General features: G+C 42.1%; 1 protein-coding gene across 1 annotated transcript in view; it reads right to left on the minus strand.

Annotated features, from left to right (window-relative positions):
• Positions 1–9,376: 9,376 nt before the first annotated feature.
• The window catches only part of SNX18 (sorting nexin 18), a 238,349-nt gene continuing 228,906 nt past the window's right edge, over positions 9,377–18,819 (minus strand). The window contains exon 2 of the mRNA XM_034960098.3: positions 9,377–9,621. Coding sequence (XP_034815989.2) covers positions 9,392–9,621 — 230 coding nt within the window. The 3' untranslated portion in view covers positions 9,377–9,391. The remainder of the gene's footprint in view (positions 9,622–18,819) is intronic.

Below are 18,819 nucleotides of genomic sequence, written 5' to 3' on the forward strand. Positions count from 1 at the left end.
AGAATGGAAATAAGATTGGGTAGAGGAAGAAGTTAGCTGTGATATACTCTGAATGGAGGACTTAGCTAATTCTAAAACTGGAATGACTTTTCAGAGTTGTTCTGAATTGAGGGCAAGGGGCTGGCCTTTATAACTCTTAAGTTGATCAGTCACTGATTATGGACTATCTGATGAAGGAGGTGTAACCTTGGACAAGGCTGCTGTAATCAGTTACAGCAGTGTAACTTATTGCAGGAGTCTGACCCTGGGGCTTTGCCTGCAGCGCTCCCAGTGGCTGGGAGAGTAAGTCCTGTTTTCCTAAAGACTAAGTGATATATAGCAATGTCTATCATGCAATCTTAAAACCTTATTACAAATCAGAGCACTTTAACCCACCTTGAGAAAACAGCCTATTTCAAGCTAAAAATGATTATGCAAGTCATCAACAAAAGTATTGAATAAGACAAAGATCTCTCTGTTCCTACTCCCACCTATCCCTTGTCTAGTACTATTACTCAGTGCATTTTTGTTGACTAGTAAATAAAGTACTTTAAGGAAATGCCCAAATTCTAGCCCTAACGTTACAGATGGAGGAGCTTTCAATGAAGAAAAAAATGCCCCCTTCTGCTCTTTGATTATTTGGAATACCCTTTGAATAAAATGTATGTAAATACACTTAAAAAGCCTTTATTGAATGCCTACTCTATGTTAGAAATTGTTTTATTTATTATTACTTTATGTATTGAAACTATGGCAAATGGAATTTATTATTTCTATCTTAAATATACTAAAATATGTTGAAATGTACCAAGTAATGGGTTGTGTTTATGTTTCAGTTAATTATAACATGTGATTTTATTTATGTAGATGCTAATTTAATATTTCAGGTTGTTGCTACTTGAATAGAATGACACTAAATTATGTAATTTTTAAAAGTCTAGAAAAATGATGATGATACACATTTACCTAGAAAGTGTGTGAATGCCTAGCCACAATGTCCATCCCTTGGAGTTTTCCAATTCTGTAAAAGGAATGCATTACTTCTTGCCCCAGGGATATGTGGGGCTTGAAGCTAACATCCTTTTCCCAGAGGCCTAACTTATGTGCAAAAGTGACTTTCATCAGACCTGCTATACAGAAGGGTCCAAAAGTGGACCAAAAATCTGTATGGAGCCATCTGAGCTCTACCATGTATTTGCTGTGGGATCATGGCCATATTACTTGAACTCGGGGCCTTTGTTTATTCATCTATGAAATGGAGACAGAAATACTACCTCTTAGGGGTTTTTATGGGGACTGAATGGGAAAACTGTATGCAAAGCATGCAATAATTGGCAGATATTTTTATTGCTCTTTCTATTATTAGCTGGCATTACTAGAAGTGTCTACAGAAATGAATTCTCTTCTGGTAAACCAGCTCCCCCCTGTGTCTTCATTTCCTCTTCCATAAAATGTGGATAATAATGGTATCAATTCTGTTGGCTCTTATGAGGATTAAATTGATTAACATATGTAAACCCCGTAGAAAAGTGGTTAGCACACAGTAAGCCCACTAAAAAAGTTCTTGTGCTTTCAATTTAAACTAAATTTCTTTGACCAAATTATAAAGATATAACTACTTTTTCTCCAAAGGGAGATATGATGTAGTCAAAGTATTATATCATCTTTTCTCACTCCTTGGTCACAGATTCCACTCTTTATAAGGCCTTTCCTGACTAACTGGAAGAGACCAGGTAAGCTGGTTCTGCAGAAAAATCGCAATGCTTGGCTAATGAGTAGTGAAGGCTGGAGCCCATGTGGCCTTGGGCAAATCATGCTCTGAGCCTTGGTTTTCCCAGCTTTCTGATGGGAATAACATCTCTACCCTGGGCACCTCCCTGGATGGTTTACAGATCATATGGGAGACTCTGTCTCCTTGCATATGGCATAATTAGTGTGCATGAAGAAGGCTTCGCTCCGCTCAGTCTGCATCAATGACCCTCAGGCTTCTCCTCCTTGACTGTTGCATTGGATGTGCATGAAGTAGCTATTTGGGGTGCTCTTGGGGTCCACTAAAGGTGATAACTTCTGGAGGATAGTGTTCAAGCCACCTAATCTAACACACAAATACTTAAGAATATACAATTGAAGGATGATTAAGCTCTTAATATAAAACCATTGGACACTAAAGATTAATGAGGCAAAGGATGTTTGAAACTGTGTCTGTAATGGGCTAAATTGTGTCTCCTCCCCAGATTCATATGTTGAAGTCCTGATCCCCAATACCTCAGAATGTTAGTGTATTTGGAAATAGGGCTTTTAAAGAGGTAATTGGGTCAAAATGAGGTCATCAGAGTGGGCCCTGATCCAGTATGACTGGTGTCCTTATAAGAAAAGGAAATGTGGGCACAGATGCACAGAGGGAAGACAATGTGAGCACACAGGGAGCAGATGGCCATGAACAAGCCAAGAAATGCCAAGAATTCCCAGCAACACCAGAAGCTGGAAGAGACAGGGAAGAATCTTCCCCTTAAGTCTTCAAAGAGACAGCATGGCCCTGTTGATTTTAGACTTCTAGCCTCCAGAACTGTTAACGAATAAATTTCTGTTGTGAAAGTCACCTAGGTTGTGGTACTTGGTATGGCAGCCCCAGTAGGCTAATGCGGTGGCCCAATATGTGTCTTCCAAGAAGCTCTAAGTCTGTGGAGGAGAGTCTCTTAAGTCAAGGGAGGAGGAACTGGGGAAAAGGAACTTAGGAGGAGGAGACAGGCTTCACTCTCCTCTTCTTTAACCAGCATAAGTCTTTTTAGCAGTGCTGTATATTGAACTTCCAGGAAAAGCATTCTATCTACTAAAGATGTGTAGTGAAAAAGCAGCAGTGGAAAACTACTGCTTCTGTGTAGCTGAGCCTGTCAATGCTCTGCCTTAGATTAGGAATCTCCCCATTTTCCTCTAACAGGCCCCCTGTGTTCTTTTACTCACAATAGCCTGTACCTGGGGCTTTGACTGGGATGGTCCCCAAAAAGGCTCCAGAGCCTGCTTTGCCTGCACTTAGAGAACTGAAACAGGGAGCAGTCCTCAATCAGTGACTGACCTACACAAGGGTATAAATACCCCCAGCTCTGTTGCCGCTCATCAGGACAACTTCGGTGAGAACTGCACTGTTTCCAGAGACTCCCTATGGGACTTAGCGTGACACCTCATCCTTGATTGGCCTCCTATCCTTCGTTTTCCTTCTCCCTTATGGATTCTACCTGGGAACACTTCCTAACAAATCACTTCTATGTGGTGTTTCTCAGCCTCTGCACTGTTGACATGTTGGTTGGGATAATCCTTTGTTGTGGGGAGCTGCCCTGTGCATGGTAGGATGTTTAGCAGCATTCCCGGGCTTTACCCATTAGATGCCAGTATCACCTCCCTTCCTCGCCCATGGTCATGACAATAAAAAACGTCTTCTGACAAGGCCCAATTTTGGCCCTGGGAGCCAAAGTCTCCCCATTCAAGAACCACTGCTTGAGTATTACAAATGTAGATCCTTAAGTTCTGAGAGGTGATAAAGTAGAAGACCTGGGATTAGAAGCTAAACTTCTTGATTCCCTGGCCACTGGCTATTTTTTCATTTTTTGGTTTTTACTACACTTGTGTTTCCCAAACTTGTCAGATCATAAGACTTATGTAAATGCCTTTAAATACAGAGTCCCAGATGCCCCTCCTAAAGAATCTAATTCAGTAGGCCTGGTAGGGGGCACCTGGTCTGCAAGCCTCAGTGGTTCTCTTGATTAGGCAAGCTTGGGAAACTACACTAAAATCCTGATTCTCAGACTGTACTGTGGAAAGGACTCATCGCGCGAATGGTGTGGGGAGGGGAAGAGGGAGGGCAGTGAGGTAGTAGATATATCAAATATAAACATGTTTCTATAAAATGTAAATTTCTGGGCTTCATATTCCGAGATCTTTATAGTCTTAATAAAATTCCCAAGTTTTTCTGATATAAGTGGTCTGAAACAATTGTTATAATACTTTTCATTAAATTATGTTCTTTTGTGCAGAGTAGTGCCCTGTATCTATAGATATTTATTAAACACTTTCCCCCTCAGCTGACATCAACATTTCTAATGAATGCATTTATAATACTCTATACTTCTCCTTTTTAGTACTTAATAATTTGTGTAATGTTGGTCTTCTTCAGTAACATATTCTGTAACTCAGGGCCTATCTCAGCCTTTATCTGCTTATATTCCTTAAGCCTAGAACTCTATCTGCGTGGAGTGAGTGTTCAATAAATGTGGCTGAGTAAATGACATCAGATATGAGGTAAACAGAATAATGACCCCCTCCCTGAAGATGTTTACATCTGAATCCCCATGAATTTGAATATGCTCAATAGGAATATGTTATATTACACAGCAAGGGAGAATTAATGTTGCAGATTAAGGTCACTAATCTGCTGACCTTAATATAAGGGAATTCTCCTAGATTATATACTGGTGGACTTTATAACGACAAAGGTCCATTGAAGTGGAAGAGGGAAGAAGAGGAGGTGAGAGCCAAAGAGAGATTTGAAGATGCTATGCCACCGACTTTGGAGTTGGAGGAAGGAGCTACAAGCCAAGGAATGAGGGTAGTTTCTAAAAGGTGGAAAAGACAAGGAAATGGATTCTCCACTAGGAAATGGATTCTCCACTAGCGCCTCCAGGAAGAACACAGCCTTAGAGACACCTTGAGTTTAGCTGAGGGAAACCAATTTAAGACTTCTGACATCTAGAACTATAAGAGAATACATTTGTGTTAAGCCTTTATAGTAATTCATTTCAGCAGCAATAGGAAACTAATATAGATGGTAATGTAAACAATAGCTGACCTTTACCGCTATTCTTCCATCACAGGCTTAGAAAGGCTTATGTGGCCAATGGCACACCATTAGCAAGTGTGGAGTTGGGCTGAAAACCTCTCAGATCCACACTCTGCCACACCAGTGCTATTGAATGTGGGCTGCACAGACTGTTCCTGATCCATGTTGAAATAAATGCAGATATTGAGACTACATGTTGAGAAATGTCTCATGGTAATTCTTTTCTTTTTTCCCATGTTCATTCTGATTTTGAAAGATAATTTTATATCTGTTAATCTATTAATTTTAAAATGGGGCTTCTTTTATATGTCATTTTTATTTCTTTTTTTAAAGTAATTCATTCTTATTATATTTTATAAAAATCTTGGTCCACATGAATTGGAAGAAAAAAACAAACAAACTGGCTCCTAATCACAGACTCTTGGAGAAGCTCTGCACAGACCATGATGCCAAGATTTGGGGTTGCGATGGGTCCTTGCCACTGGCTTTACTAATTCCCCCAAGTGGGCAGAAGTGAAGTCCCAGTCCACAGTTGCTCAGGGCCTTCCTGTGGATGGGATGGGGGCAGAGGGCAGCCTGGTCCTAGCAGCCTTCTTCCCCCTGAAGACACAGCTTTCCTAGTTCCGCTTCCCAGTCACACTCCAAAGCCTCATCATTTCCACCTTCTCCCCGTTCTTTCAATAAAGGATACTTAAGGTTTATATTAACTTTTTCTTCTCTTTGGTCAATTTTTTTTCTATGAGAGTGCATGCCCCCCACATATTTCACATGGCCTGCATTTTTATGAATCCAAGAATAAACGCATTTTTGGCTAACAGCTAAGACGTATTTTTAGACTCATGGAGCTGTATTTTTGTCTTCTGGAGAACATAATTTGAAGCAGATGCAGTGGCATGTGGCACTCTTTAACTCTGCACCCAGTTTCAGATGTCCGCCGGCAAACTGCATCCCTTCAAAAATATGTTAACACTTTAATGAAAACTGATGATCTCTCAATCTAGAGGGCTGAGCCATCCCAAGAACAATGACTGAGATCTTGCCTATTTATTCAAACTGCTTCAGGTCAGCTGTGTTGACCTTTGCTCTGCCTGGGACAGGGGCTTTTGCAACAGAGATGTTTGTTTAGCATGCACGTATGAATCACTGACATTTCCTACCATTCCCAGTTCCAGGATGGAGCAAGACCACATCCCAGGGGAGCTTGTATGATAGAAAGAGAAAGAACCCTACTAACCTATTCCACATATGGAATCTTCTACTTGTCAACAGTTAGATTTGGAAGCAACTTCTGTCATCATCTATTTCAACATCCTTATTCTAGAGCTATGCTCAATGATGCCATTTGAGTCTAATTCTGCTTTGGACTTTTATTGCCTGAGTAGGTGTCGAAGAAGTTTTCTTGAACAAGTGAGTGAGTGAATGATGAATGAAATTGAGACCCAGAGAAGATAAATCTCTTGTCCAAGATAACAGAATTCAGAACATAACAGATTCATTTCCAAGCAGTCCAGCAAGACTGCTTCAGTACCAGTACAGAACTCCTAAAATTGTTCTGGTATGAGTCCAGACTCACCATTAGTTTTCTTCCAGATAGCTGAGGCTTAAACCTTAAAATGTCTAGGCTGGGTTTAACCTGCTCTGCCAGCAGGGATTCTATGCATTTTAAATCAAGAGGTTCCAGATCACAGCAGAAGAAAAAAGTTTCATAGGGGCAGAATGGCACAGCCTGTGTGAGCATTGTGAATCATCTCATTTCACCACAGGAAGTAAAAGCTAGGTGGTGGAGGGCAGGTCATGGAAAACGCTCCAAGGCGAGGGTTATTTCAACTCTGCTGTGATTGGAGCTAGCTAGTGTACTTACTCTTTCACAATAAAATAAAGAATAAAGTTAAGACAAATTTAAAAAAAATCTTGCAAGTGTTGCAGATTTGAGTACCTATTAGGATCAAAATTAAAGAGATGCCAACGGTGGCTAAACCCAAGCTTTCCTTTCTCTAACAATCATTTAGAGCTTAGGAAAAACTCCAGGCAGACTAAATGGAATGTAATTGAGATGTTGGCCTGTCAATATCTAACTGGGAAAATGACAGGCCTGGAAAGGTGATCATCAGTTTCACCAGGTAGATGGTAGATATAATGTTCACATCACATTCATGCTAAACAGAATGTGATATGAACAGAATGTGAATGAACAGAAGCTGTGATGTGGCACCAAGAAGCCCGCCACTGTCCAAGGAACTGCGCTGGCCAGCAGGTGAACTGCCTTCTCAGAGCATTGTTTTCTTCATATGCAAAGTGATGATGACAATATTTCCCTCAAAGAATTGTTATGACTAGGATTAGTAACTATGTAGATATACATTAATAATCATGGCTAAAATTGTTCTAGCACTTACTACCTGCTAAGATGCTGTCCTGATTTTTTTTTTAATATAACTTATCTCAGAAGCAACTGTGGACAAATTATTTATCCTTCTGGCCTCTCCTTATTCTTACTTTATTAAAAACAAGCCCTTGGAAATTAATACTTTATCTGCATCACAGAGTTGTTATGAAGATTAAATAAGTTAATCTGTGAACGTGTTTTCTCAAGTGCATGGCCCATGTTAAATATTCAATGAATGTTAGCTATTATGATCCATTATATTATACTGCCCAGAGATAATTAAAAGGATACAATTAGACTTCCAATGAATACTATGTGCATGAGGAGGGGGAAGAAGAGGCTGTGTTGTCTGTGGGACATTTCACAGAAACAGATGTGTTGGTGACCTCTTAGTGTGTCCCATCATGTACACTTCCCCTGCTTCTCCCTTTTCCCTGCTCTGTGTCCAGGAAGGTTACCTGCATGGGCTATATCAAGAGGCTCCCTTTCTCTCTGTCTTCCTCTGTGCTCAGCAGATGCAGAGCCTGAGCAAAGAGGAAAGGAGGAAGGAGGGTGGAGTCAAGGCACTTATTCCCCTGCTTCTCCACTACAGGGCTCCTGCATGGTGGTTGATACAGTTACTATGGCGAGTGGTTATTACGATTTGGTGACTGAAGGTGGCTTCAAGTTTGGGCATCCGGAAAATAGTGGCAAATCCAGGGTGTATTGCTTTAGGAAAAAAGATAGTAAATGACAAAATATTTCAGGACAATGGGAGCCTGGAGCTAGATATGAAGGACTACCACTTGGGACTGAAAGGGATCGTGGCAAACAAATGTTTATTTAAAAGTTTACCCAAATATCTAAAAATCTTCAAATTCCCCACACACACAATTTTTTTTTTTTTTTTTTTTTTTTTTTTTTTTTTTTTTTTTTTTTTTTTTTTGAGACAGAGTCACACTCTGTCACCCAGGCTGGAGTGCAGTGGCATGATCTTGGCTCACTGGGCTCACTGCAACCTCTGCCTCCCAGATTCAAGCAATTCTTGTGCCTCAGCCTCGCGAGTAGCTGAGACTATAGGCGCACACCACCATGCTCTGCCAATTTCCCTCTCACAATTTTACCTTCCCAATAGAAATATTTCTATACCCATTTTTCGAGCATTTGTGTACACGTGCCCTCACCTTCCTTTACCTGTAGTTTTGCAAGAATTTCTTAGTTTAGCAATTATGATTCAGTTCTTTAACAAATAAGTTCTGCAAAATCACACAACCCATTTCTCATAGTTTCTTTGAAAAAATAAAAAGATATAAAACAAAATAAGATAAAGTATATGATATTAGCTTTTATTTAATTTACTGTAAAATGTAGACTGTCATTTCATTTTGTGTAGTTCTAAAATCAATTTTAAACTTTTTTCCAAGGAAGGATTGAAAATAAAAGAAATAAGCAATACAAGTAAATTCCTTGAGGCCAACATAAGGTCTTCTTGGTTACCCTTTCAGGACCCATTCATTTGTTGGTCTCCAGCTCCTGAGCTTTTGCATCTGACAGAGTATCCCAAAGTCACTTTCTTAGAGCTGACCCCAGGACAGACAGACAGTCATGAGCCTGGAACTTAGGGAGGGGAAAATCCCAGTTAGGTTGTATGGCAGGATGGCTACTTTTCTAATTATTCATTTATATTCTTTTCTATTGCTCCTGGATTTTTAGCTGGACTCCTGGTCACCTAAAATAAAGATTACATTTCACAGCCTTACTTGAAGCTAGATTGGATGTGTAACTAAATTCCAGTCCATACGATGTAAGCAGAAGTGCTGTGTGCAACTTCTGAGAAGCGTCATCACAAGAGGGAGCATGCTATTCTCTTTTCTTTGTCATCTTCTTGCTGGCTGGAATGTTGACGTACAGTGGAGGCTTAAGTATCCATCTTGTGCCAGGCACAGAAGCTATGCCAAGGATGATGGAGCAACAAGGTAGAAGAAGCTTGGGTCCCTGAGGTTCAGGACTCTGCCCTATCGATTTTGGAACACTTACCTGGACTTGTTTAAGCCACTGCTATTTTGGAGTTTTTTTGTACTCTCAGCTCAATCTTATCATAATTAATATATGATGCTCAAGTTCCACTGGTTTCCTCTCTAACCAGTTCTGGAAGACCCCAAGGAGAACCTGAGCACCTTTCACCTACCTCATGCCATCTTTGCTCTGCTTCTGCTCTAGGCATTGATGCCTCTGATTAGAAAACTTCTACCTCTACCAAATGAGTTCCTCATGATAATATCACCAGCAATTGATGCTGCTGATGAACAAAGTTCATTGTTCAGGCTGCTCTCAGTTCCATGGAACACTGCGTGGTAGATGAGAGCGCAGGGATCAGCATCCAGCTCTGTCACACGCCAGCTGGTATCACTGTGGGAGGGTGGGTGGCCTAACCCCTCTCTGCCATCTGTGAAATGAGAATAATAACAGTGCTCAACTATTGGGAAAGAAGCAACGATAATAAAAGAAAATATTTAAATGGATACTTTCCGTGTACCAGGATCTGTGCAAGCCTATTCCATATTGAACATTTAATAAATGCCAGAATTTGTGCTACCTGGGGCATGACTGCAGTGTTACCCAGGACTGCTCAATGCTGCCACAATCCACAGGCATCTTAGCCCCAGGGCTGTCTTCCCTGGGATGCAGTTTTGATTCACAGGACATTAGTCTTGTTGGGATGACTTCTTACAGCAACTCTCCTGTGCTCAAAATATTCTTTCCCTACCCTGGCCCCAACATATTTACCTTAAATCAAATAACATGAATCATGCCCAAGTGTCCTTGTCCTCATGCAAAGGAAGAGAGAAGAAAGTATGCCAGATAGTCTCTGCAAGCCTGAGTCCTCTAAATATGCTGAGGCATGTCTGATTCCCAGGATGAAAACAGCTCAGAGTTTCCATTTGAAATCAACCTCCTACTCACTACTCCACCTCACCCATCCCATACCCACCAGCAACAATTGCACACATCATTACTGAGGAAATGAGGGATTGGGATCCTAAGAGAACCTGACATTTTTCCATGGGATGATGGCAAGATGGTCTCTAAACTCCAGGAGCTTCTCTCTCCCCAGGTGTGCACAGGTATGTTTCTCTGTGTACTGCCTGAATACTGCCATGGGCCCTGCCTCCCCTCTGCCTAGGCTCTGAATGCATTCGCTGACCTGTTTTTCTTACCCAGTGTAGCTCTGGGGTTTCTGAGCTTTGCACACTTGTCAGCTGTGCTCCTAATTCAATACTGTGACCAGAGACATGGGGAGCACGGGCAGGAGAGAGGAGGGTCTGGGAGGCTGAGCTAGACAGGAGCATCCTTCTTGTCAAGGAGTCCCTTCTTCTAGCTTTTGATATAGACTCTTTTCTTCTCATAACCATTAATGTGGAAACGTTCTCTAATACATCCAAAATTAAACTCATTATCTTTTTCTGTTTCTCTTAATAAGTGCTTCTGCCCACATGTACTTCCTCCAGGGTTTATTCCTCTTTCTGTCTGCTCTGATCTCCATTTCTGGTGCTGCCTTCCTCACAGTCAGCCAGGTTCACAAACTCTGGCTGCCCGATAGCTGGGGGTGGGTGCCATTTGTACTGTAGCTGTGTGCATGATATCCCCAGAGCTGGAAAGTGCACAATCTGGTTGATGGTGCAGGACCAGCCCTGCCCAGGCTTGCCACCTTGCAGTCAGTGTTTACTCCCTGCCCCTATTCACATACTCCCATCCAACCAGTTCCCAAGTTCCATCTACCTAGTCCATCCTTTACCTCCTGTCCATTCCCAATGTCATCTTCTCAACTCCAGCCCCCATCATGCCCCACTTAGCTTTCTAACTGATGTTTCTTCCCTCAGTTCCCACCAAGTCCATTCTACAAAACAGTGCCAAATGAGTCCTCCCAAGGCCAGATGGGTAATGTCACTGCAGTGGAGACCCATGACATCAAATGTCCTAGTTTGGCACCCAGACCTTCTGGCCACCACATACTTCCCCATCTTCATCTCCTTCACATACATACACTCCAGCTTGAGTGAACTATGTGCCATTCCCTAGGCAGCCCCTGATTTTCTGGCGACTGGCTTTACTTGGGCCTTTCTTCTAGGAATGCCAGATGACTTCCTGTGCAAGTAAGTCCCCATTCATCAGTTTTCAGTCTTCTCGGATTCTCTCTAATCTGAATTATCTCCAACTAGCTGTTATCACTCCTTTTTCTGAAATCTCATTAACAACTCTCTTAGGCTGTTTAGATTGGAAACATTTGTATTTGTGTCTTAACTGTGCCTTCAAGTAGTTTACAATCCAGTAAAGGAAATGTGTCTTGGGTGTCTCATAAGGCCTAGTACTCATCTTTGCCCTGTGGTAGATGTGTGTGGAGTGAGGGAGGGAGAGAGAAGAGGAAAAAAAGAAGGGAAGGAGGGAGGAAGGACTAGCTTTCTAAATACAAAGAAACTCTAAAACAGGTTTCTTTGATTTAGAAGTGGGTGTTTCAGAATCCAAGATGGATATTTTCCCTCACTGATGCCACAGGAAAATTATTAAGGTTATACCAAATCAAAAACCTGAAGAGAAAATCAGAAACTGGGAGGAGAACCATCCTCTTTTCCTTGGGAGAATTAAAGACAATCATTAAAGAAGCACATCCAAAGACTAGGGGCTGCTGCCCCTGCACCATGGGCCCAGGGCCATTTAACCTTGTCAGTTAGGTCCATTTTTATTATTGAGCAGGTGACAAAACTCGGAGGATCTGTTTGTACTCTCAACATGAGGTTTCCTACTGGGAAGAGCGGAAGAGTGGGTGACTGACACTGCTATCTGTCCTGGCACTGAACAGAGGCTGCTCTAATGGGGGGTTGGGAGTACCCCTGGCCCAGGAGCCCTAAGAGCAAGCCTGGCTCAATGTCCCACTGAAACCTTTGGAGAAAGGAAGGTGGAGCCCCACTGCTTGCCTTTTCATGATGCTCTAGTTTGAGGGGAAGCTGCCAGGCTTCTGTGTGGGCTTCTGTGCACTGGAGCCTGACCCAGGTTCAGGACTCTAAGTCTGTTGGGGAACAGCAACCAAAGTGAGGCCTATCACAGCACACAGGGTCTCTTGGGGTGGGCAGGAGAGGAGGTAACTAACAGAGGCTTAACAAGTTTGTGCGGAAGGAAGTGAGGCTTCTATTAAAAGACATTCCTTGGTTATTTTGTTTTTAGTTCCTTGCCAATTAAAAAAGAGAATGTATGTGTGTATGTGTGTGTGTAGCATATGGTGTATGTGTGTATAATACATATGTACATGTGTGAGTATACGTGTATGTGTGCATGTATGCAGTCTATGTATTTCCCCCACACCCCTGCTGGGAAGAAGAGTGACAATTGCTATAAAATCAACATCGCAGAGACCTTTCGCTATGGATTTTCTGAGACAATTGCTATTTCAAATGTTTTGTCTCAAAACATATTTTCTGAACTGGTCAACAGGATATGTGGTCTCAGTGTTTAATGCTTACGTTTCATTAAGATATTTCACCATCTACTCAGTTTTCTCTAAAATGTTCATCAGTCCCCATGCCCACCCTCCACAATCACCCATTTAAAGTTTATCAAAAGATATATTTTTATCCTCCCCTAAACATATTTCTGAAGGTTCTCTCAAGCATTCAGCTTTGGTTCTGGTGGCACTGTCTTTTGTTTTTTTCTCTTTGCTGCAGATATCGTGAAATGAATAAAAGAAAAAAAAGGATGGCATTGTGGTTAGAGAGGATAGGAGGCAACTGGAGAGGGGAGAGAAGGGCCATTCTTTTTCAAAAATAGAGAACCATTGCAGCTTTATGGCTCTTAGACATTGAGCTCAACTAAAAAGTGATTTCTAGCTTTGTAGGTCAGGTCCTCAGCATAAGCCAATTAGGTGTTTATTCACAACAGATAATTTGTAAACACAGTGTGGCAGATCTTAGAATTGTCTCCACTTATTAAGTGTGGTCCAGGGGGTTGAAACAACTGAGAGTTTGCTGGAAATACAGAATCCCAGACATTCATTGCATTATCCCCACTGAAGAGAAGCTGCATTTTAACAAGATTCCTAGCTGATTTCTATGCATAATAACATTTGAGAAGCATTGGTCTAGAGAACATCCCATTTCACAGATGTGGAAACTGAGATCCAGACAGGCTAAGAACTGTGATCTATATGCAAGATGTACTTTATAGAAAACCTTGCTTTTGAGCCCCGATTTGTGCTCTCTAGAGAATCTTATTCTTGTCCAACCAGAGTAGTTTGGCAGTTCTGAATTTTCTCAGTCTCTTTTGAGTAAACAGTTAATTCAGGATTGTCCCTCTCTCTTTTCTCCTTCCCTTCTATGCAGGGGTTGCTGAGAGACTGGGAGTCTTATCCTCAGTTCTGGAATCAAAGAGGTAGGGCAGAGCTTCCATGGGCAGTTGTGCTGTTTGCCTCTCAAAAGGTGCGTGGAGTCCACGCACAATGGCTTACCCCTGTAATCTCAATTCTTTGGGAAACTGAAGTGGGAGGATTTCTTGAGTCCAGGAGTTCAAGACCAGCCTGGGCAACAGAGCCAGAGCCCATCTCTTAAAAAAAAAGTGCCTGGATCTGGAAGCAAACAAAAGCTGCAGTTCTTCCCTTCTGCTCACCTCTCCAAGTAGGAGCCCTGTGTGGGGTGGTTTCAGCTTGGAGGAAGAGGCATCTCCTAGTGATTCCACAAAGGCTCCTGGACAGTATAGCAGGGTCCTGGGCAGAGCTGTTTGGTCCATGGTGGTTGTCAGTAGAGGCCAGCATACATGGAGGTAAAATTCATCTCAGTGTGTGTCAGCTGAATGACTCACTGATTGGAGAAGCCATGAGGGCTGTGCACAGTTCCACCACAGAGCATGTTACTATTCTTAGGGCCAAAGGACTGACAGATCTGAAAGAATGCAAGTTCCTCTTTCCATTTTGCGTTTCTTTACTTCTTAAAATACATCAATATCTTTTTCAAGAGACTTTAATCAACACTAATCCCTATATGAGTCTCAATCTCTTTGAGCAGACAGTAGAATTAGGACATTTATAACTTGAACTTAGCGGGCAGAGGTCATCTCCTTAAAGCTCTGTTGTCCACGGCATACAACCACCACGGTCTTCTGGTCCTTGCCAAGCCTCCCAGACCCTTGTTTGATCTAATGCAAGAATAAGAAAGCTGAAAAGGTTAGCCGTAAATATTGTGTGGGGTTATAGAGTGGTTTCCTTGGTGGAACTGGAAAGATTTGGAATTACATATAAAAATATTTGAGGACTTCAAGCAACAATATTAACATTTTATATTAATTTTATATTAGGGTATATAAAATATTTTATATTTCATGTGTTTATAATGTTTAAGAGAACTGGACTTAGAATAAATGGCCACTCGGGGCTGGGAGCGGTGGCTCACACCTGTAATTCCAGCATTTTGGGAGGCCGAGGCGGGCAGATCATGAGGTCAAGAGATCAAGACCAACATGGTGAAACCCCGTCTGTACTACATATACAAAAATTAGCTGGGTGTGGTGGTGCATGCCTGTAGTCCCAGCTACTCGGGAGGCTGAGGCAGGAGAATCGCTTGAACGCAGGAGGCGGAGGTTGCAGTGAGCCGAGATCACCCCACTGCACTCCAGCCTGGGCGACAGAGTGAGACTCCATCTCAAAAAAAAAAGAAAAAAGAAAAAAGAAAAAAAAGACTAAATGGCCACTCATGTAAGTCCAATTTTTAAAAATTGAGTAATTGATTTTACCTTGTTATTTTTAAGTAAAAATCTTACTGTTTTATATAGCACTGGAACAATTAAGATAACTTAGGTTCACCATATTTAAGTTTAAGTAGTCCTTCTAAATCTAATAAATTTCTAACTCTGGAAGTTAGAAATTTGAAGTGGACATGAAGCGGAAAGCCTTTAAGTGGAAATAAATATATTAAAAGTATACATGTCATTTGCAATATTTAAATGTATTTAACTTTGTAAATGGATCACATATTAAGCAAAAATCCCCTAAAAAGTAATTGTTCAAATATAAATGTTTGCAAGACTAGCAAACTTTATTCACAAGCTTCACTTAAAAGCAAAAGGTAGAAGTAGGTTTTAAAATTTGTAATTTTAATCAATCAAATGTTAATTTAAAAATAACAAAGCAAACCTCAGAGTAGTGTCACTGAAAAACCACAGTTAAAGGCACTAAAAATGCAGAATTATCAAGGAGCTGGCCCCCATTGCCAATGTCCTTGGTTCTCTCAGGGCTACATCCACACACCCTGTCCCCAGGGGACACTTCCCAGGAGAACTCTTGTGTGCTGTCTCCAACCAGTGCTAGAGTGGTAGGGGTTTTCTGTGGCTGCCCTCAGGCATGTCTTCCTAGATATCTCGTTCAGCCTTTCTCATTCTACCACACTGGCACTGTGGTGGTCAGGAACTTCTCTGTGGGACCAGCATCTCCTGAACTGTATCTGGGCAGCAAGGCTCAGGTCCCCATCCCTGGCATCCTCCTAGATATGTCCTGGGTCTCGTCCCTTCACTGTCACTGCCAGGGCTTTAACTCAGCAGTGAGTAGAGTTCTCCCACCTTTCTCAGGGTGTGAGAACTCAACTCTCTATCTGTCTCCGCCCAAGAAAGGCATAGGTCTAGCTCTTCATCTAGTCTCTTTCTATCTATTGTTGAATGCTTTATGCTGTCTTCTTCAAGTTCTGGGTAGTGACAGATTGCATTTTCCAAAGTGGCCACAACAATATCTCTCATTTCACATGGTCGTCTACAATGGGATCTTCCTACTCCCTCGTGAAGAGATGGAGACTAACCCTCCTCCCTTCACATCTGGATGAATTAGTGGGGTGCTTTGATAATAAAGTATGGTAGAAGTGACAGTGAATAAATTCCAAAACTGAGTCATAAATTGTGATGCAAATTCTGCGTTGTTCACTGGAACACACACGTGGTTGGAATCCTGAGCTGTCATGGAAGAAGTCCGACTGCCCTGAAGCCAGAAATGTCCATGGGAAGATACGCAGAAAGTCCATGGATAGGTGTGCTGGTCCGAAGTCTTCCTGATTGTGTTCTCTCTCCAGGGCTGCTGTAATGAAGTACTGCAAACTGAGTGGCTTGTACAACACTGAGACAAACAGAAATGTGTTGTCTCACAGTTCTGGAGGCTGGAAGTCTCAGATCAAGATGTCGGCAGAGTTGGTTTCTTCTAAAGACTGCAAGTAAAAATCTATTTCATGCCTCTCTCAGCTCTTGGTGGTTTGCTGGCAATCTTTGGTGTTCATTGGCTTCTACTGCATCACCCAGTCTCTGTTTTAATATTTTTTTTTGAGACATAGTCTCACTCTTTCACCAAGGCTGGAGTGCAGTGGCATGATCTCAGCTCACTGCAACCTCCGCCTCCCAGATTCAAATGATTCTCCTGCCTCAGCCTTCCGAGTAGCTGGGACTACAGGCGCTTATCACCAAGTCCTGCTAATTTTGTATTTTTAGTGGAGACAGGGTTTCACCATGTTGGACCAGGCTGGTCTCGAACTCCTGACCTCAGGTGATGTGCCCGCCTTGGCCTCCGATAGTGTTGGGATTACAGGCGTGAGCCACTGCACCTGGTCTCTGCTTTCATCTTTACGTGAAGTTCTCCCTGTGTGTGTGGGCCTGTGTCCGACTTTCCCCTTTTCATAAGGAGAGCGGTCATGGTGTATTAGAGGCCATCCTACTTTAGAGTGACCTTAATCCTAACTTAACTAATTAAATCTGCAACAATCCTATTTACATTAACGTCATATTCTGGGATAATGGGATCTTGGACTTCAACATATGAATAAGGGTGAGTGGGGGGACAAAAATTCAACCCATACCACCAAGTCAGGTGCCACAAATGTGAATAAACAAGCTTGCCTGTGACTGCAGCCCTCCAGTCATAGGGTCACCCCCTTCCTATGAGTTTTCCCAGTTGGGGCTCCAGGTATCACAGAGCAGAGATCAACTGTCACCGTGGAGTCCTTTCCTAATTTCTGACTGATGAGATCTGCATCAGTATGCTAGAGCTTCCATAACAAAATACCACAAACTGGGTGGCTTAAGCAACAGAAATTTATTTTCTCACAGTTCTGGAGGCTAGAAATCCAATATCAAGGTGCTGTCAGGGTTAGTTTCTTCAGATCCCTCTCTCCTTGGCTTGTAGAGGGCTGTCTTTCCCCTGAGCCTTCCCTCTGTATGTCTATGTCCAAAAAAAAGAAGAGCAGTCTTATTGGATTAAGGCCCACCCTGGTGACCTCATTTTAACATAATTACCACTGTAAAGACCTTACCTCTAATTATGGCCACATTCTAAGGTACCCCGAATGTTAGGACTTTAGCATATGAATTTTGATGGAGAGGTCACAATTTCACCTATAACAGGATCTGTGAGCATGATAAAAATAGCCATGGCTTTATGTCATTAGGTTTGCAGATGATTTATCACATGGCTACAATAACCAGAACATGGACTTCGCTAATTCAAAGCTGAGATTTAAAAAATGTTTGTTTTTTCAAGCATCCTTTTAACACGTGTTTGCTATGGGTTTAAAACATTCATTGAGGTAGCTAATTGACTCTTTTTTTTTTTTTTTTTTGAGACAGCGTCTGCCTCTGTCACCTAGGCTGGAGTGCAGTGGCATGATCTCGGCTTACTGCAACCACCGCCTCCTGGGTTCAAGAGCTTCTCATGCCTCAGCCTTCCAAGTAGCTGGAATTACAGGCGTGTGCCATCGTGCCCTGCTAATTTTTATATTTTTAGTAGAGATGGGGTTTTGCCATGTTTCCCAAGCCGGTCTCCTCAGTTGACTCTTTTGTTCTAAGCTGTATCCACTATCATTGACTCAATCGGGCAACAGGAAAAAAGAAAGAAAGAAAAACATAGTTATTATCTCAAAAGACTATCTGGCTATACATTTACTCAACAATATTTATGGAGCTTCTACTATTAGACAGATATTGCTAAGTGGCCATGAAAACACATGAGGTTCCTGCTCCAGGAAGCTTACTGTCCAGTAGGAAAGGAAAACGTTAGTTAATTGCTACATAACTATACAAGTGCCAAGGACAGGTATGTGGTGTGAAAACATGTAATAGGGATGTGACCTTGCCCGTGATCAGAGGAGACTAACACTGTGGTGGGAGGGAGCATGACCCAAATGCGGGACTGAAACAATGCTTCTGTGGCTGGAGCCCAGAGAGAGTGGCAGAGAGCCTGCAGTGAAGATGAGCAGGACTCAGCCCCCTGCAGGAACATGCAGGCCATCCAAAGAAGCCACCCATTGAAGGATATTCGATTGCGTGAATGGGTGATGCAAGGTCAGGGTGCACCCCATGCATTGTGGCTCCCTTTGGAGGAATATGGAGACTGAATCGGAAAAAGGGAAAGTGGAGTAAACAATTCGGTTAAGAGGCTTTAATCAAGATGAGAGATGATGTATTTTCCTCTGGGGTGGTGTCAGCAGTGGAATTAATGGAAATATATATATATATATATATATATATATATATGGCAAAATCAATAAGACTTGGTGATGGATTGACTCACAGGAAAGGCAGCGGGTCGAGAATGACTCCTCGCTGTCGGCTTTCTCATCTGGGTGGATAGTGGTGC

Source organism: Pan paniscus, chromosome 4 (assembly GCF_029289425.2).
Source record: "Pan paniscus chromosome 4, NHGRI_mPanPan1-v2.0_pri, whole genome shotgun sequence".
NCBI lineage: Eukaryota > Metazoa > Chordata > Mammalia > Primates > Hominidae > Pan > Pan paniscus.